A 21814-nucleotide genomic window follows, 5' to 3' on the forward strand; every position below is an offset into this window, starting at 1 on the left:
ATTATAGTAATTTCTTTGAGTTGACATTTTTTAGAAATTCTGATAATGTTAACATAAATTTTGCTTATTATTTCAGATACAACTTTACTTCGATTATGAAAAATTGTGTTGAGTATTATTTAATAATTCTTTGTTATTTATTAGTGAAATGAAAATACTGCAACAATGTGACATGTCTTCTTCGTGTATAATTTCTGATACCAATAATTAATTTATCAAACTAAAAAGTAGTTGGAAATTTTATAAACTGACAAAGTAAATTATTAAAATTTCTAATAAAATCATGTATTCAAAATGGTTCAAATACTTTATATTATCCTCATCATTTATATCAACATTATAAACCTATTTCATTCTAAATTACATTATTCTTCTAAAAATTTCTCAAGAAACCCTGACACTCCACAAAAGATGCAGAAAAAAAATTACTAAAACTTCATCTACAAGCACTTTAAATTATCCTCATTATTTATATGAGGATACCTGCATATTTCATTAAAAATTACATTTTGCTTTCAAAATTATTTATTTTTCTTCCAAATAATTACCTAAGAAATCCTCACACTCCACAAATAAAGCAAGAAGAAACTATTATTTAAATTTTGTAATGATTCCATAACTTCATCTACAAGCACTTTATGTTATTTTCTCCATTTATATGAGAATAACTATATAAACCTACATATTTCATTACAAATTACATTTCTTTTCAAAATTATTTATTTTCCTTCCAAACAATTTCTTAAGAAATCCTCACACTCCACAAATAAAGCAAGAAGAAACTATTATTTAAATTTTCTAATGGTTCCCCAACTTCATCTACAAACACTTTATCATTTATACGAGGATAATGAGCATAATTTCATAAACCTACATATTTCATTGCAAATTGCATTTTTCTCGAAACCATTTACCGATTTCCCAAAAAAACCTCACGCTCCACAAAAAGAACCATTTAAAGATCCACCGCGAAGAATCACCCTTACCACTCCATCAAACCAATGAAACCCATTTCACCGCATTAGTTCAGCTTCTTACATCGCTCCCTTCGCCGAGATAAAAATTCATTTAGCAGAAAAGAAGCCACGTTATTGGCATAAATATTACACCCGGCAAATGTCACGTATACGACAGCAGGCTGATGCATGCACAAGTATACACAGTGCAGCCCGACGCTATCAGGCGATTGCATAAAAGCTCACCGCTGCTTCGAAGCTGATGACCTGTCTTCTGAGTCGACTGTTCCACGCGGCAGAGCACCGAGTTTTCGCATAAATTTGCATGGCGCACCGTCGATCGAGCCGCTTGTTCAGACCGTACGAAAAAATATCAGCACAAAGGCAGCCCATGGACCGGTCGCTCGTGTATCAACTTTTTCTGCTCGAAGCCATTTCCTTGCCGGCGTTTATGCATTATTCTGTCGGGTTCTCGCGTGTTCCGGCCGTGGAACTGGGTCGGTCGCCGGTGTCGAATTAATAAATGGACCATCGTAAGAAGTAAATGGAACGTGGTGCACGGATGAGATAAATGGTAAGACGAGTGATTAGAAACTTTTCACGTATCCGCCGCGTATCGTTTCTCTTTAGCCCTTAAATGCATCGTGCTACCATTTACCAATATTTCGTACCCGTGACAGGAAAATTATGTTAAATTTCGATACAGTAGATTTTTCTGTGACGCGCCAAAGATATCGCGATTATTGTTTTCGTATGCAACATTTCGTATCGTGATAAGAAAATTAAGTTAAATGTCGGTACAGTAGATTTCTCTATAACGCGCCGAAGATATCGCGACTATTGTTTTTGTGCAACGCGTTAATTAATGAAATACAGGAATTCCCGGCACTGTTTTCTTCGTCGTTACCGACTTCGTCTTGTTTCAGAATTGTTTCTGGTTTTTTTTTGATTGTTCGTTTATTACATACATTAACCTTTCTATCTGTTTACCATTTTACCACGAAGAGTTGCTCTGCGCATGCGCGAAAGCTACCCGCGTTGATCGGCAGTTGGTACCGATCCTGTTTTTGTTATTCCAGACATGGGACCTCCGCCACGTGTGCGGTTCGACTCTCAGTGGTTATTCGTCGTAATATTGTAATCCATACTTATTCTAATATATACTTGAATAATGTAAGCGTGTAGTTCAATAAAACCCCAATATACCATTTTGCGAATGAAAATTTGTCAAGGGATTCGGTCAACGACCAGTACAAATTCGCCGTCTTTAAGGAGCGAGAAATTGCTAATGCAACTGTCACAGGGTTTAGGTAAACCCCCGGTGATGTAATACGAGTCCGCGTAAAATATGATCATTATTAATAAATAATCAGTCTTTTCTAAAAGTTCATCTAAATTATATCTACTGTATCTAGGTATATCACTCTACCATGTAAGATTGAAAGATGCATTGGACAAATTAAGAACTTGCGTACATCCCTTAGAATTTGTTCTCCAATCTGTTCTATTTTTCACCGACCAAGAAATATATAAAAATTCTAGCCATTTCAGCTGCGAACAATTTATCACCGTAAAATTCTTTCAATTCACAAAGGAGCTATTCTTTCTTTCATATCGAGCCTCGAATCACTATAGAAGAGACAGACCTTCCATTCACAATAGAAGAGGCAGGAAATAGGGAGTTAATTAGTTTATCGCCTTTCTTGGTGCAATTTTCGAAATTGATCTCGCTACTTATCCCTGTTAGGAGGATCTGCCTTTGAAAACCTTGGTGAAAGGCATGCTGGAGGTAACAAAATGGATTCTCGGATTCGCCGGAAGATACCCAAGGCGACTTGTAGAAAAACGAAAGAAAGAAGAGGAACAGACACGAAGAAAATCGGAGAAAAACATCCAACAGGAAATCGATTCCCTTATCAAGCATTTTTCCGGACGTTTCACCGAACAAGATTTCGTTTCCCGATAGCAGCTAAGGTAAACGTCACGTTTCCAACGGGATAACACTAATTGTACAGGACAGCCGCCGTAACGATAGCTGAGAAATCATCTGTCGCTTCGAAAAATCGTGTTCGCGTCTTGCGTGTACACACAGGGTGTTTCGAAACTTCCGGGGATGGATTCAGTATGCTAAAGTAAGAAGAAAAGTTTATATAAACGTATACCCGATATGACTTTGTTTCCGAATTATAGCCGTTTGTACGTCTTCCAGTAATTCTTACGACTCGATCGACTGCAATTAACCCTTTCGAGGTCAATCACACATTTGGTGTCTAATGTCGTCCCTAAGCGAGAAGACCAACGATACACTGTGTGTGTAACGATCGTAGATTCATATTAAGTTATCACTGAAGTACTCTAATAATGGAAATAAGATCGTTTTTGAAGAAAATAAAAGTTACAGCACTGTAGATATTGAAACCTGCGTTGGTTTCAAACTGGGACCACAAAGTGAGTGTAGACACACGTGGTGTGTCACGGCCTGATTTGTACGAAAAATGTCTGAAGTGTTCTTCTCTCAATTTGCAATATAGAGGAAAAAGAATTTTTGGCTCCTGAGGATCGACTTTCGAAAAGTCGCTTGCCTCGAGTGGGTTAATTGGCCAGCACGATCGCCTGATCTAGATCCATTGGACTTTTATTCGTGGGGGCACCTAAGCTCTTTGGTTTTGCAACACAAACGTGAACAATGTCGGCGAATTCAAACGACACCTGGTATTTTTGAACGAGTGAGAAGATCTACGAAGATTTGCGTTCTAGCCGAGAGTGGCCACTTCGAACAATTTCTTTGAAAATTATTAAATAACAGGTATTATACAGAAAGGTCATGTTGAGTATATGTTTGTATAAACTTTTTATGCTCATTTCAGCGTACTGAATCTGTTTCGTACCGAACATTTTTTTGTCTATTTTCGCATCGAGCCTTTTTCCTTTTATTTTTATAGCTTAAGGAAATTGTAAGACGGGCCTGAAGAATCCGCGACCCATAGGATTAGCCGGGGCCGTTATTAAGCGCGTACCCTCGGTAATTTCACCACCAGAACTCAGTTTATTAACCAATATCCCGATTTTCCAATTACTGAACTAGTGTCTTCCTTCTCTCATGTCCTATCTCCTTTTTTCGGAATTCCCCAAAACCACGACACCTCATCCTTCTACCACCACCTTCCACCACCACACCCTACGACCAATACTTAATGTTCTTATTTCTCCCATTTTTTCACTTCCAAAATTAAACTCCGCCCTCAGTAGCTGAGATGCGTGACTTCCTCTGAATTTCGAATCAGTATCATTCTGAACGTTAAACAACCAAGTATTGAGTCAGTCCGAGCGCTGAACGCATAATCAAGTCGTTTATATTATAACGTTGGAGAAAGGGTATTCCGGGATCGCTTCAGACCTCGTTAGAAAACAGTCCGATTTTTCTCTCGTGATCCAAGTTTGAAACATAACTCAAACCGACGCGAGTACACGACAGAATCCATCCCTAAAGTTTCGAAACACTCTGTATACGTGTACCGTGAGTAGCACGCGTCCCTTCGATTTTCATTTCGGTGAAAATGACAATTTTGTTTATCGAAACGCGACACCACAGGCTCGATTATCGGAAACGTTGTCTTGATTTATTTCCATTCCGCTGTTTTGAATGTTGCAATACGGCTGTGGCTTACTGTTACAGCTTGGACCAGCGTCGATTCTGGAAAATAATGGCGTTTGATTGCTGAATAATGGGAATTAAAGAGGTCATCGAGTGCTGGTCCCCTATTCAGCGCAACACTTTCCTCTCGAACGCGATGGTTATTCGAGCCATAATGGAAATGCGACACGGCGACGTTTCGGACGTGATTTCACGAGGACTGGTGAAATCGTTTGGTGGTTTTCCTTGAATTCCGGATTCTTTGTCCGACGTGTTAACAGATTCACGGAGAACTTTATGAAATTTTGGGTTAAATTCGTCGAGAATCGGCGATAGGATTGGGAAGCGGAAATATTATTGGTTTGTACTACTGATCGACGCGCATGACGTAAGTAATGCTACTGTGATTACTTTAAAAACAAATTACACGTGAATCGTAAATTCTTGGAATTAATATTATTAGGTTCTCCTAGAAGTTCGTGTCGAAATTTATTATTTAGATCAGTATTTCCAACGAACCCTTAAATTTGATTAAAAAACAGAAAATGTAAGTGTCTTCTCATTCTTCAACTTTTTTGGAATTTCCTTGGATTTTTATTGAAATATTTTTCGCTTTTGTCGCGAACTTATGGAATGATAAGAACTTACAATCCTTTACTATCTGAGAATTAGGGGAGGCACGTAATTATGAAAAATGGAATTTCTAACTGATATGATAATTTTTTTTATAAATTATGCGTCTTAAAAAGTTGTAGCAGTTTGTACGTTTTCTTTAAGTAACAAGATAAAATTTTTTCACAATTTGATCATTTCTATTTCAAGCTGTTGTTTACAAAGCTCCACTCGAAAGAGAATAGAATAGTGAAGTGAAAATTATTGACCTGTACTACTGATCGACACGTATGATGTAGTAACACTACTGATAGAATTGTGAAGTGAAAATCATTGATCTGTACTACTGATCGACACGTATGATGTAGTAACACTACTGACAGAATTGTGAAGTGAAAATCATTGACCTGCACTACTTATCGACACGTATGATGTAGCAACACTACTGAAAATACATCACTGCTCGTCATAAATTTTCGTGATTAATATTATTAAGGGGATCTTGAGAACTTACGATCCTTCGCTATCTGTAAATTATAGCAATCAATTTTGTCAAATTTTCCAACTGCCCTGTCAATCCTTTTCTGGTTACACAACTGATCCCTCTTTTTACCAGGAATTCTCAGAAACTCGACATCTCACCTTCCCACCACTATTTCTACCCACTTTCTGTATTTCATATCTCACTTTCTACATTTTAACAATTCCTACTCGCAAAATTAACTTTGTCTGCAGCGGTCCTAGATCTCCGCCTACTTGAAACACCAATCGAGTCTAAAAAAGACAAGCTGACAACGAATCGAGGCTCTCTTCAGTCTAACAAAGTACCAAAATTTCTCGTGGTAATCTAACTTTCCAACACACCTTAAACCTACTCAACGCGCATTGCAGAGTTCGTTGATCTGTGTGCGCTACTCGTCAAACGTCAATAGACCTCGCGATCTTTCTAAGTAGCTTAAGCATTTATGAAAAGAATCGAGGGACTAACAAACCATTACTTCGACAAGAGAGTGACTCCTTCTCGAATGAAAGGGACACTCGAATGAATCAGCGGTGGTTCCTAATTGGCCGCAAGTTCGATGCTCGTTAATAACCGCGATGAATATTCCCCCTTCCTCGACACGAGGTGCTGGAAAATTACGAATTGCCGTCAATCGCTCGTTAGGAACTAATTTACCGGTACCGCGCGTCGCTAATTGCTCAAGAAAGAAAGTTCGTTTCCGCTATAGGACACGAAGCCTCGCTCGCATTCACCTGACAATCAGACCAATTTCCAGACACGTGGCTTGTACCGCGGTTGCTGGTTGATACGACCAAAAAAAAAAAAAAAAAGAAAGAGAAAAAATGCAACGAAGAGTAGAAAACAGGAATATACGCGACGGTGTTCAGCTAGAAACACCACAGAGTGGTACTGTGACAAAAATAAAGGACGACTGACCACGCCACTGGCAGGAAAATGACTCACGGTTGGAAATGAGAGAAGATCTCTCCCAAGGATGAACTGGATATGCAAACGAATTCACAAACGAGGAGAACCTCTTTATGTGACACTGTTCTTGTATCGAACACCACACACACACACACACACTTTTAGGTGTTTTAATTAAACTTCCTTCGATCGTTTCTTTCCTACTGCTAGCTGCCACTTTGGAACGCGAAGAAGCCTGATCTCTGATTAATGTTCCTCTTCTCCGCCTCTTCCTCTTCTCCTCCCTCCTCTCTTTCTTTGCAGATATTCAGCTGACTGATTGCACAGCTTAATTGGTGTAGATTGAACACCGGCCAAGTTACACGGAGATCGATATCGATCGATCGAGTCGCCGCGAGTCGCTTTCTAGGGTTTCTCCGAGTCGAGAGATGATGGTCCGTCTGTTTTGTCGCTGGTTTCGCGATTGTCGAGGACTTCTTCGCCGTGAAGAGTGTGCAATAGTGGGTTTTTTGAAATTAAAATTTTTTATAATTATATTGCATAAATATTAAACGATAGGCAATATGTTATACCGGTAATGGTAATAAAATAAATATTGCTGACTGATAAAGTGATTTTTCTTTTAAGAATTTTGTGATAAAAAGATTGTTAATTTAGGTGATACAGTAAAATAAATTTCCACTCACTTCTTCACGGCGAAGTGATAAAGTTATTCCGACATAAATTGCTATTACAAATGTTTCCCGTAGGTGCTCATAATTAAACAGATCCCCGCTATTTTTTAAGAAGCCATAAATTTGCTAAACCCATTAAAAATCTGTTCTTCGAGGAAACACAAATTGCTATGCATTTGATTTCGCTTCGAAGGCATACGCGACGAAGGTCGTTCAGATTAGGCTCGTTCTCACTAAAAAATTTCCTCATTCCTGTCACAGATCCACTGTGCTTCGTTTTCCAAATTATCGCCTTCCTTCTAAATCCATGAACAACTTTCGTACAAGTGAAAACAGTTTTAACGATCAGTATTGGAAAAAACAGATCAGAACGATCCACGATCACGCGGTGTTTCCGTACTCGGCGCAACGAGTTCGCTGAAAGGAGAATCGTTTAATCAGACGTACATATTATTTTTCCCGCGGAAAGCTCGGATAGACGATCGTTCGTTCGCGTTCTAAAGGAAGTAACGCGTATCAGCCCGTGAAATTGAACTTACTGTTTGCACGAGCTTGCCGATAAACTGATGGACTATCCCTTGCTAAACCCCTAAGGGGGGAAACAGTAGACTATGGGTAAACTATAGGACCTTTCAACAGGCAATTAACACAGCAATATACCTAGGAGTTCGGTGCTACGAGTAATTCTCTAAAGTATGACACGGGGACAATTAAGTTAGTTAACGTATTCCTCTAAGCAAACGGACTGCTCGTTCGACAATTAATACAATACACCAAAAAGTGGGGATCAGAGGGCCAAAGAACCGTGCACGTTTCTCAAGGGGCGGGGTGTGAACAACTCGAGTACCAATAATATGGATGCCTAAGAAACTGAGAAAATGATAACGCAAATTGCTGACAACACATTTCACATAGAGTAATTTCAATTGTTACAAATTCCTATTATGCTGTTAATTTCCACATTTTTACCACAATTTCGATAGGTAGACGAGAGGTTTTTCTTGTATTTTTCGAAAGAAATTCTACGATAGTGCAAAAAATTGTGCACTTTTGTGCTGGAATAAATTAACGAAAATTTGTCGATATTTTTTAAATCACTTGCTGAATATTTCTTAGGAAATCAATTATTCGTTAGTATCATTTATGAAACTTGGATCGATTGTAAAATAGCGATCGAGATTTTTTCCGTTTGTTCCTTTAAATCAATTTCTGTTGCATTCGAATGTTGTGTTCACTGTAAAGGTAAGTGTAGCTTTTTAGGCAGCCAAGATTTTCGGTACTTGCCACGAGATAACATCGTGGAGTGGGGTGAATATTCTAAACATTAATATAATACAAGCCTGAGGGGTTGCTTTTGAAGGATTTAAAAAGGAATGCTCAGAGAAAGAAAAATGTCGACGTGAAAGAAATTAAACGGTCACGTGTTTGTTCGAGCATCTCCCTGCTTGTTGTGCTTTTCGTTCTGATATACACCACCGGCCGAAAGTTCGGTATCACCTCTCAATTTTCGTCAATACTGAATCTGTTACTAAATTTTTGTACATTTCAAATTGATATTGTGGCGATAAATAGCAATTTACCTTTAAATCGATTGATTCGAATGACGAAAAATTCTCAACGTTGCTGATTTTTTCAGGAAATTTTTGTACAATTTGCAACGCACAGCGGTCCCAAATTTGTGGCCGGTAGTGGTGAATTTTATAATTTCATTTGCTTGTCTACCTGCGAGACAAGGTTGAGCGAATGAAACTGCAGAGAACGTTGATTCTCGGATTATACTCCTTTGAAAAATATACGAATGAAAGAATCTGCGGTTACTGTTTATTGCAACTATTTCATTTTTAGCTGCGTTTCATCTTTCGCTGGAATGTTAACGTGTTTCAATGCAAACACTTTCGTTTGATTCTTCGAATGCTCGTGAGAAATTATTTTATTGCAATTGATTCAGAGAAATCAGTCATTTATATTCACGAATTATATTGTTTATTTTATCACATATTTAAGGCTGGCTTGAAGCTGCATTTTTATCAGCATTTAACGAAATATTGATATCACGAGGTGTATTGTTACCTTTTTTTTTTATTTCAGCAACTTTAATCACCGTTGGGAGTATTTTGCGTATGAACTGTATTATGGATAAATAGTATGTTTTTGACTAATAATCAGTTTTATATTGTTCTACAATTTTTTGTTAAAAAAATTTATTGTCAAATAAATGGGATAAATAATGTATTCTTTGTTAACCCTTTGCACTCTGATGGCGCTTTTGTGGCGACACGAGTGATCGTTTTGGAGAACTTTAAAATGTAAAATTCAGATTTCTTTGTATTATCGAAATATTGCAAATTAACATAAGAAATGGAAATTAAAAATTCTTGCTTTTTTTTTTTCAAAATGAAACTTTGGGTTTTCTGAGGTTTCACTGTTAATCTTGTCAAAAAATGCTTGGAGTGCAAAGGGTTAATGGTGGTCAATTTTACATTATTCTACACTTTTCTGTTAATAATATGTATTATCAAATAATATATTTTTGACTAATAATAAATTTCATATTATTTTACACTTTTCTATTAATAATATATGTATCGTCAATTAATATGTTTTTGGCTAATAATGAATCTTATATTATTCTACAATCTTCTCTTAATAACATATGTAAATAACGTACACCAACTGATCTCAATATGCAGCTTTCGCGAACAAATTTCCCACTGTCAAAATGTTGCAAACTTTTCCACGTCACTTTTGCAACAACAAGAATCATCCCACGTAACCCAAATTTACGAACACCTCGTTACGCCTTTATCTCACAGTTACCAAAAAACCCCTGAAATCTGTCTTTCTTGCACAAGAAAGTATTGGGTGGTTCAGAAAGTTCGTAGCGAAATGCAAAAAAAATTCAATCCGACGTATCTCTGTTTCTAATCGAGCTAGCGACAAAGAAACCAAAGGGTTTTTTACTCGTTATTCGAAGATAAATCCAACGCACGCAAATTTTCCGCGGTGGAGCGTTGCCACGAAAAATTCAACATCCACGCTCCACTGCAGAAAATACAATTCGACTTATATCCACCCCCCGTTCACCTTACGAATTATTCGAGCAGCGCGTTGGATTCGCCTTCAACCGTCGAGAAAAATACCTTCAACTTTCACCTCTATCTCAATTAGAAACCGAAACTACGAACTTTCCCAACAGCCCAACGCATTCGAAAATATCCACGTCGAACGGCAATTTCAATCGACATCTGACACGTTCGATTTCGCCGTCGGTGGAACGCAAACAACCGTCGAAGAACCCGGTTTCTAGGTCGAATCTAGGAATCGAAACGGCGCGTGAAGAGGAACGAGCCTAAAAAGTGAACGCGAGGGCTGTTGACCGTCCTTTTCATCAACGCGTTTACCGCGGGGCAACGCGTCGAGGGAAAAAAACCGGCGCGCACGATTCTCATCGCGAACAGATTAAACGCTCGAAAAGTGTTCCGCGCCGGTCGTTTGCACGCGCGACTTGTCACTGTGTACGTGCTGTCCGCCCGCGACAACCGGCCAAAATATTCACAGCGTCCGGTCGGCCGCAAAAAGGATTTGCAGCCGAGGCAACGAGAGGAAAGTTGTTCGGCGTAAACGTGTTACAACTTCCGAAACGGCGCTCCTGATCCGTCTCGATGACCCTTTAAAGCTTGCACACCCGCGCGCGTGTACATACATAGAGGAGGCAGGATACAACGACACCGGGGCAACTTTCCTCGTGGAAGAAACATTTTCTACCGCAAACGCGTCCACTATTTCATTCCTTTGTGGAGCTGCGTCCGGTTTTTACAATGCTTAACCCTTTCACTGCTGAAGACGTGTGTACAGGGTGTTTCGTAAACGCGTGTCAATATTTCAGTGGGTAAATCTATTGTACAAAGTAAAACAAGTAAAACATGTCGTATGGACATGTGTCTGGTGTACTTTAGTTTTCGAGTTATGGACGATTAAAGAAAATTTAAATTACACTGATTGAAGGCAGATGAAACTTCGGGCATCGAAAATATACGTTCCCGTTTAGAACTTAAACACGACGTTTACAGGGCTTTTAAAAGTGACTGCAAGGTGAGAAAAATGCGAGAATAATGCGTCGTTCTCTGTATCTTGTAAATTTCGTCTGAAGTATTTTTTCGTATCGTGTGTGCTTTTCGAGATACTTCCGTGTTCTGAGATAAACCGGACGTATTGTATATCTTGAAAGTTAAGGTATGTAGGACATATGTTCATATGACATTTTTTTACTTGCTTTAGTTTGTAGATTTACCCACTGAAGTATTGTCATGTATTTACGAAACACCCTGTATATACGCTCTCTCGTATGAGGCGATCAAAAAATTTCTACTGCCTCCATGTAACGCGATAATAAAAAAAAAAGGACGTGTAAATTCTGAATGTGTAATTTCGTAATTTTTGGTTAACCCCTTAACCTATGACAACGCGTCAGACTCGTGGCAGAGGTTCTGGTAGAAAACAGTTATATTTGTAACAAAGATCAATATTTAATTCCAACTTTCGTTTTAATTTATAAAAATAACGATTACCAAATGTGATTAATCTGTAATTTATTAGATTTCTTATCTAATACAGTGCTAAAGTAGTAGACAGCTGACGCTTAGATGTCAGGAAAGAAATCATACGTCAGGGGGCAATATACACAAGTTTGGCTACGGTTAAAAAATTTGAAGTTAATCAATTCTGGTCAAAATGTGACAAAAACAAACAAAGATCAATATTTCATTCTATCTTTCGTTTTAATTTATAAAACTAACCATTACCAAATGTAATTAATCCATAATTCATTAGATTTCTTATCTAATACAGTGCTAAAGCAGTAGACAGCTGACGCTTAGATGTCAGGAAAGAAATCATACGTCAGGGGCAAAATACACAAGTTTGGCTACGGTTAAAAATTTTTCGTTAATAGATTCTTGTTGAGATGTGACAGAAATAGTTATGTCAGTAAGAAAAATTCATTGTAATCCCAACTTTCGTTTTAATTCGTAAGACTGAGGATTACTAAATGTAATTAATCTGTAACACCGAGTCTCAGTATAACATACGTGCAAATATGGCGCCGTATAATCTGATGGTTCTGAGTTGGAGCATGCTGCAGTCAAAGAGTTAAGCACGTGGTGTCGGTGAATTGAATTTGTACCATATTTCGCTCGTATTCGGTGTAGAAATGAATTCTTTCGGACTTTTACGTGCAATCACAGTCTGATTTAAAGAGAATGAAAACAGATCTATCGTCGAAATAATTTTGCGGATTTTTGTGCATTTTTGGAAACTTTCAAGGCACAAAAATACACAGAATGCACATAGTACTCGTTATAATATTTAGTGAGTAAAACAATTGCCTATATTGTTTCTATTTTTTTAATTATACTCATCAAAATATGAATTTGCACAAAAATCCGGTATATCGATGACTTTTTGCTATTTTTCTGGCAGATCGCGAATTTACCATCGCGGTAGAAATTCGGTGGCGATCTTTGATTTTTAGAATGCTTACGCGCGTGGTGTCGGTGAATTGAAGAGAATGAAAATAGATCTATAATCGAAATAATTTCTAAATAGAAACTCGGTGCGAATCGAGTAGGAAAGAATTCATTTCGACACACAATACTTTAACCCTTTACACTCGAGTCACGACTGAGAAGCAGCATTCTCTATCATTTAGTAAATAATTCATCGAGGCTCTCTTGAAGCTGATATCTTACAGAACACCAGGTCTACTGGCCTCCTATAAATGTCTCAACAGCGAAATAATTTGAAACAACCAACCTCTAATAAATTTTCACAAGGTTTTGTGTAATATAAAAGTAAAACATTTGTATTTGCTAATTTTTTAAAAATTTCATCAGTTTTTTGGCAAATACACTGAATATTAATTTTGAAACCAATAGATATTGATATAGTATAGACAGATCTTCGAGTGCAAAGAATGAATTTGAATGGAAGCTGTTCTACAAAGAAAGGAACGAACCTTTCACACGAGTAAGTACATTAAACGTGTTCTTTATTTTTTATTATGCTGCTAAAACGGAGATGAAATGTCGAGAGACAGGGGGAAAGTTGAAAATATCGTGATTTGGATCGGCAAAATTGAATTGGATAAATTCGTGGAATTGCTCACTCAGCCAGGGCAATAACGTTATCAGTTACGTATAGCTGGCGACGATAAACGGTCGACACACTGTTGCAACGAGAAATAAAGATTTTTATATCGTTTATGCTATTGTGACAAAATTTTTCGTCGAATTTCGGAGATTCTAAAAACGAAAAAGAAACTAAATATTATTATGTATATGTAAATTAATTAGCATTAATTATCAATCAAATTGAAGAAACGAATTTTTAACTTTTACAAAATTTTCTGGAAGATCGATCTGAATGAAAACTTGCAAAAGAGTATATTAAAATTTTGATCTCATAAAAGTATAGTTTGCATAATAAATACAAAATTAAATGGATAAAAAAATAAGACTAATTAAAAAACATGAAAATATCTACAATATGAGAATAATTTTATGGAATGATGTACCAATTGTAGGAAGTGAAAATATTGATTAACAAAATTAGGGCAAATATACACGAATAAAAATAATAATCGAAAGTAATAAATTTAAAAAATACAAATTTCAAGAATTACGATTACACAATATTTTCACTAACAAATTGAAAAATAATTGACGTAAAAATTTCAAGAATTTCAAGAAGTAATTTTTCAAAAATTAGTCCATTTACTCTGTTATCGCGAGGCAAGTATAAAGAAATAAATTTTGCGAAGGGAAAAAACATATTTTTGAATATCGGACGATGGAGGCACCTCAAGAGTGATTGATCAACCGGAAAAATTCAGAAACACGGCCAAGAAAAATAGTTCTCATGTCCGTAGAATTTTATTGACATTTCCAGGTCGCGAGTCACATTTTTGTCAGTCTCTGCCTACCTACTACGTGAAATTCAAACCTCTTTTTCCGAAAAATTTCAGGAGAAGATTGCAAAGTGCTCCCATTGGAATACGGTTGCTTATATCTTACCGCGTGAACTTGATAATGGGGACTAATTAAAGCGAGGGGTACCCGTTGTTAATTAAAGCGAGAATGGCTTGCGTTACTGCTGCCTATTACAGCTGCGTTCCAATTGTCGAGGTTTCACCTGAAAGATTTTAGCATTTGCTTGAGTTGCTCCTTTAAAGAAATCACGAATTTCACGAAGAATAAGAAATTTCCCAGAGAGCATGATGTAGAATGAAACAGAAAGATTATAGCCAGAAGTATATATTCGTCCATAAATTTCGAACTTCCTTCTACCCGGTATCTTAATGCATAATTCAACAATAAAAGTGGAAGGGTGTAAAATATCTCTTTGAGGAAAGAAGCGCTTTTAAAAGTAGAACAACAATATGCAAATTTTTAATGCAAATATTGTTAGTACTTGTCCGGCGATATAACGAAGTAAAAAAAATTAAACAATTTAGTGAAGTGATTTGATAAAATTTTTATGGAATTTCGATGTTTTTTCCTGTAAATGAAATTTTCTTTGCTTTTTCACGGTAAATTAAACGATGTAATAAATTCGAAAAATTGAGCGATATAATAAAGTCGGAAAATACAGTTTGTACTAAATTTTCATGCTTTTTTCTAACGCGTTATCACGTATTAGACGTCGATATCGATAAAAAGCAAACATTAGCATCGAGTGAATTTTAATTCTTGTTTTCGATGCGTTAGCACGTGTTAGATGTCGATTGAAAAAATAAACAGATTGCAGGAAACTTAAATGCTTTACTTTGATGTGTTATCACGTGCAAAATATCTGTTGCACTGATGCTTGGCAGTATTTTAATAAATTTCTCCGTAAGTGCAAATGCAAACATTATCTTATTTGGACTAGTCAGATGGATTATTTAAAGTGTTTATCTGTTCTTTCAAATTTTTGCAATTTGCCTCACTATATCACATTTATACACGAATAATAGACCACATTCGATTTCTTTTCGCTTGTTCCAAATGATTTCGCTCCAAATGATTTTGTCCCGAAAGATTTTTGCTCCAAATGATTTTGCTTCAAAAAATTTTGCTTCAAATGATTTCGTTCCAAATGATTTTGTTCCAAATAATTTTATCCCAAATGATTTTGCTCCAAATAATTTTGCTCCAAAGGATTTCGTTCCAAATGATTTCGTTCCAAATGACTTTATTCCAAATAATTTTATTCCAAATGATTTTGTTCCAAATGATTTTATCCCGAAAGATTTTGCTCCAAATGATTTTGCTCCAAATGATTTCGTTCCAAATGATTTCGTCCCAAATGATTTTGTCTCGAAAGATTTAGCTTCAAATGATTTTGTTCCGAATATTTTTGCTCCAAATGTTTTTGTGTCGAATATTTTTGTTCCAAATGATTTTGTTCCGAAAGATTTTGCTCCAAATGATTTTGTTCCAAATAATTTCGTCCCGAAAGATTTTGCTCCAAATGATTTTGTTCCGAATATTTTTGCTCCAAATGATTTTGTCCCGAAAGATTTTGCTCCAAATGATTTTGTTCCGAATATTTTGCTCCAAATGATTTTGTCCCGAAAGATTTTGCTCCAAATAATTTCGTTCCAACTGCTTTTGCTCCGAATATTTTTGCTCCAAATGATTTTGTTCCGAATATTTTTACTCGAAATGATTTTGCTCCAAATAATTTTATTCTAAATGACTTCGTTCCAAATGATTTCGCACCACATAATTTCGTCACCAAAGATTTTACTCTAAATCATCAGAATGATTCGTAGGCTTTCAGGAGAGCCAGTCACTTTTCCGCGATGACATAATTTTCGATCCCGTTGTAGCTGGAAAAGTGCAGAAAGTTCGTCGACCTGGAAGATGCGGACAGCCACGATATTTCGCTTCTCTCTCGACCACTTCGGCGAAAATTAAATTTCTTTCTTGCGGTTAACTCTGCGGCAAAATTAAAGCGGATACCCAAGGCGAAACGCGTCCCTCGTTAACGACTAGATCCTGTGGAATTTGTAAAAAAATGTTTCATCGATTGACAGGATTTCATTCGACGATGAATAGATTTCATCGACGACGAGTGTGATTTGAAAATTGGCGCCTACGGAGCTGCAATATATTGGGCGTTAACAATTGTAAAATCATGTGGCGAGAAATGTGAAAAATTCTGGCTAATTAGGTTCCTGTAATATTTAAACTATCTCCAGCTGTAATTATAGAACTCGTTCCTTTGACCGTTTTAATATTTTAATTGCACCGCGAAACTTGTGCGCAGATGTAAAAATTGGGTCGTTAAATGTTGCGAAAGCTGAACTTGAAATATGTTTAACATACTGTAGGTTTTTTTTTAAATTTATAATGTATGATTTTACTAGGTAATTTGTTTTTGTGTGAAACAGAAAACTATTCCTTTGTGACGTAATTTTTCCTACAAGAAACTTTCACGCGTATTTTTAATGAAATTAATTTCGCAAAATATTTATACTTCTTGATATTTTGATTTCATATTTTCTATCAGAAACGTTGAATAGAAGTTAAACAGAATTTTTATAATGTTATTTGCAGAATATTCGTTTATTACATATTAACATTTGTACAAGATAAATTTTCTCTAAAAAGTACCTCTAAAAAGGCAATATTCGTTGATAAAAGTATAATTTTCTTGCTCAAAGTTTCTCTGCATTAGTTAAAAATACGTTAAAATCATTTTAATCCTCACACTTCAAAAAACACTTCAATTTATATATAAAAAAATGGATTCGTTTAAATGAGAATTATAATATACTTAATGTTCACAAAAAAATGAGTACAAAAATTATGAATTATTTCTATCCTCAAAAATAAAAAGGTTTAACAAGAATTAGTCGTGTATATGCAATAAATGTTTTAAATTTATTATTTAAAATCTTTAAAATAAATTTTTCTCAAAACCGAAAATCCTCGAAAAAAGATTCTATATTGTCCTTTTAATTAATCCTCATCACTTTCACCCCAACCAACATAAAACCAGCAATCCTCGTACTCTTTAACCCCTTAATCTATGACAACCTTTCAGACTCGTCGCAGAGATTCTGGCGAAGATGTGAGAAAAATAGTTACATTATTAAGAAAAATTCATCGTAATCCTAACTTTCGTTTGAATTTGTAAAACTGAGGATTACTAAATGTAATTTGCAAGAGATTAGCTTTTCTTACCTGATACAGTACTGAAACAGTAAAATGGCTGACGCTTAGATGCACAGATAGAAGGGAAATCATATGTCAAGGGGTTAACGCACGTCTCAAAAGGATTCCAATCTTTAGACCAACTTCCTATCAAATGAAACTTAAGAAAAATGATCACAGTAGAACGACAAGCCGCAAAACAAGCAGGGCAACCGATCACTATTATATCCTGCGTTCGACCGTCCTATGAAATCCTCGTTCCGCTCAAAGTAACCGTGTAATCGCATCTTTCCCAAAAACGTCTTGCAATTCTTTCGTCGAAGTCGAAAAACGTTTCGACCGTTCTTCGTTCCGGTTAATGCAACAAATTCGACGAGAAACCCCATTGAGAGAGCAATCTTCAATCTTCCTCCGGCGCCTCGATAATAGAGAGCCGAAGGAGTGAACGTCCACCCAGAAATGACAAAATTGTCCAAGTCTGAACGACCTTCGATCATTCTTACCCGTTCCACGCGACTTTCTCTCCCGCGCGTTTCTTCCGGGACTTGCTTTCCCGGGCAGGACTTTGCTCAACGACAGGCACAAATACGGTGCACGTGTACATATTTACATGTAGAGACACAGAGAGGACAGAAACTGTAACACACACTTGCGTAACTATCGTTTTTGATAAGCATAGGTACCTATTAGAGGAACAGCGTCCGAGGTCGTCGGCATGCTTTCTGCCACGAGGTTCAGGAATACTGTCAGCGACAGCAGAATCGTCACTCCTGCGATAGGTTGAAAGAGAAAGGTAATTATTTACAAAGTGGCACATCTCGTCGATTTCGACGAGCTTCTGATACTCCCACTGATATTAGGATACTGTTTAGGATATTGTGACTTTTTTTAAACCGGACCAAACGAATTCGTTATAAGCGCAGCCTAAGCAAAATTACTCGGGACATTGACCCTGTCTCCCACTAATATTCGGACATTCTTTAAAACGTTGTAACTTCTTTAAAACTGGACCAAACGACTTCATTTTTGTTTTGTTTGAGAAGTTAGAAGGATTGGTATATTGGATGACGTGGAAAACAATTTTGGAAAAAATTGCAAGTTGTGGGAATCGCGAAAAGAATTGTAAAGGTCATGTTTTACAACTTTTTTGTCTGAGCTTGTAATGAAAATTTAAAATATACGTTTTGTAGATTTATGTCAATTGTGCACTTACTGAAAATTTCGTTGGAATCGGTTAACGTTGCTGTGAATTACAAACGGTTAGAAATTGTGAAAATCATATTATGACTAATAAATCTGAAGATTCTTATATGCTTGTTTCTGCATCAACCGATTTCGATGAAACTCTCAATACGTATAATAATTGATACAAATCTACAAAACGTGTGTTTTAAATTTTCATTGCAAGCTCAGATAACAAAAGTTGTAAAACAGTGACCTTTACAATTTTCTTCACAATTCTCACAAATTGCAATTTTCTCGAATCTTTTTGTCCGTATTATCTGGTATACTAATCCTTCTAACTTCTGAAAAAAAACTCAAGTCGTTAGGTCGAATTAAAGAAAAAGTTATACTGTTCTAAAGAGTGTCCGAATATTGGTGGGAGACGCTGCATGTTGTCAGTGTCAATTTCCCGAGTAATTTTGCTTAGGCTATGGTCATAGTGAAGAAACTCAAGTCGTTAGGTCGAATTAAAGAAAAAGTTATACTGTTCTAAAGAGTGTCCGAATATTGGTGGAAGACGCTGCATGTTGTCAGTGTCAATTTCCCGAGTAATTTTGCTTAGGCTATGGTCATAGTGAACGTGTATCCGGACGAACTGACATTATAACGAATGAAACGTCTGAAGGCAGGACCACACAGGCGTTTCGCAGCTAAGAATTGTGGGTTTTGAAAACAAAAGTGAGCAGTAGAAATCTGAGAAATGTTCGATACAGAAAAATTTACTATCGAAGGCGAAAAGCGACCTGCGCTATACAGGGTGTCTTAGATTTTAACGACGAAACGTATATTCTAAGGGTCGAAATAAGAAAAAGATGTTATACAAACATGGGTCTTTCGAAACTTCATAAAACATTTATGGCAATAATACGAAATGAAGAGAACAGAAGCAGACTCGTAGTTACTGTGACCTAATACAGAAACAGATCAGCAATATTTACGTTTACTCAAAAACGGTGGACATTTTGAGATGACATTTTCATATTTAATTATCCGAATTTCGTCGATTTTTCTCATTACCTTGGCCCCAATTGATTCACATAACTGATACTCTACTGTACAAGCAAAGTTACTCAGAACACTGACCCTGACAACATCTCCGAAGCTCATCGAAATCGTCGAGATGTGCCTCTTTGTGAATAATTACCAAAAAAGAGAAAAAATTACAGAAAACACGTACGTATGAAGAAGAATTCTTCGAACTTTCTGTAAAGAGTATATTTTGGATTTCGATCAAAGGATCGACGGAATAAGTCGTGGAAACGAGGTCGGGCCATGAACACGTCTCACGATAAGATCACCTTTCTCAGAAATTCCAGGATAATATCGTCCTTCGGTTTGGCTCGTTGCTTGCTTTCGAAAGTGTACAGTACTTGTTTCCAACTGGAGTTTCTGCTAGAGAAACCCTCCGAATTTCCGAACGTGTTCGAACGCACAAGCTTGCGTCTCGCGTGTATTCCTACGCCTCGATGAACTCTCCTCTCCCTTCGCCAAGCTCGCCGGACCACGCGAGAATTCTGCTTGTTTTTCGAATCGAATCTTCGAATCGAGTCTTGCCGAACGAAGCGAATTTTCGGTCTCGAGGCTCAACCGTTTCACTTCGAATCGATTTAACGAAAGTGTACGTTTCTCCTTTTACTTGTAGAGAGGGAAAAGATTCCTTTTTGCTACGGTCTCTTACGGTTCTTTGCAAATGAAATCGTCGATATGTAGCGAGTCGAATGGAATTGGAGGTTTGAGAGGAACCTTAGGTGAATGTTTCTACTTTGAATTTTTGCGACGCGTGGACACGTTGGAAGCAGGTTCTGCTATTAAGAAGTAAGCTCGATGATATTGGGTACAGTTTGAAGGAGAGATAATAGGAAAATGTTTCCATATAATTGTCGTGTTAATTGAATAGATTTTTAGGTTTTTGTGAAGGATACAAATTGCATATATTTGAAATTATTCATCTTGGTGTATTTAAATGTGTGAACTTTTATATATTTTATTAATGCACGTGAAGAAAGTAGCTTTTTTTTATAAATGTGTATCTATGTTAAGAAATTCGAATGATGAATCGAAAGAAAGTTTCTTAGCTAAATTGAATTTCCTACAAGAGAAAATTCCAAAAAATTTGAAACTTTGGGGAAGTGTAGTTCAATTGACGCTAATAACGAAACCATTTTTTACTTCAGTAATGAAACGGTTCTAGGGTAAAATTTGAAAAGACGTTTTCAGAAAAATTGTGAGTTTTCAAGGAAATGTCCTGAAAAAATTTGTGAGATACGAAAAAGAAGTTAAATTCAAAAATGTGCGGTTTTTGGTATCCTGCATTGTGGTGATAAGGAATTTTCGGAAAAGATATCTTTCAAAAACTTCAGAGTGGTAGAAGTGAACTTTGAAAAAAAAAATTATGCTTTCCAAACATTCTTTGGGACGTCCAAAAACCACACTACTTTGAATTTAACTTTTCTAGGACCGTTTCATTGCCAAAAAATGATTTCAATTGAACTTCTTTTCTGCAAAGTTTCATTTTCTCTTTTTAATTTTCGGGGTTACCGAACTTCTGTTGTAAATGACAGAAGCTTGTCGCTTTTGACGCATTTTGTATAGATATTTCCGACAGATACTGGTTTTCATGTGGAAAAGCTAGCCAATTTTCCCGAAAGTTGCCTGTAAGAAATTACGCGGAAAAGTGACAACTTTAGTTTAATAGAGGCGCAGCATCGTATTTCACATTCGAGTTTTGCGAAATTTTCCGCGCAGAGTTTTAACGATCCTACTCAAGGTAGGAAAAATCGAAAGACCAGAATAATTTAACGTTGCGTCTGCGAGGAAAGTTTGATAATGAATAGCTACGTTGTACCTACTTTGCCCACGTTATGAAACGACTGAAAGGATCGATTATTCGCCATGGTTTAAGTCTTGAGAAAACTAATTTCTTTCGAAATTGTTCGAGACCCTTTTATACTTTCTCAAATACGAACTATTTATATAGTGATGTAACTCAATGTTTCTTATGATTCTTTGCATTCTTTACATCATAAAAGTCGAATAGAATTCTATGAATTAAAATTCTGTAAATTAGAATTCTGTAGATTAGAATT

At 36.5% G+C, this 21814-nt stretch overlaps 1 protein-coding gene across 1 annotated transcript in view; it reads right to left on the reverse strand.

The window, feature by feature from the left end:
• LOC108570523 (acetylcholine receptor subunit alpha-type acr-16) overlaps nucleotides 1-21814 on the reverse strand; it is a 348441-nt gene that overhangs the window by 100300 nt on the left and 226327 nt on the right. The window contains exon 9 of the mRNA XM_017932396.1: nucleotides 18188-18274. Within this exon, the coding sequence (XP_017787885.1) occupies nucleotides 18188-18274 (87 nt within the window). The remainder of the gene's footprint in view (nucleotides 1-18187; nucleotides 18275-21814) is intronic.

This window comes from Habropoda laboriosa, unplaced genomic scaffold (assembly GCF_001263275.1).
Source record: "Habropoda laboriosa isolate 0110345459 unplaced genomic scaffold, ASM126327v1 scaffold61, whole genome shotgun sequence".
NCBI lineage: Eukaryota > Metazoa > Arthropoda > Insecta > Hymenoptera > Apidae > Habropoda > Habropoda laboriosa.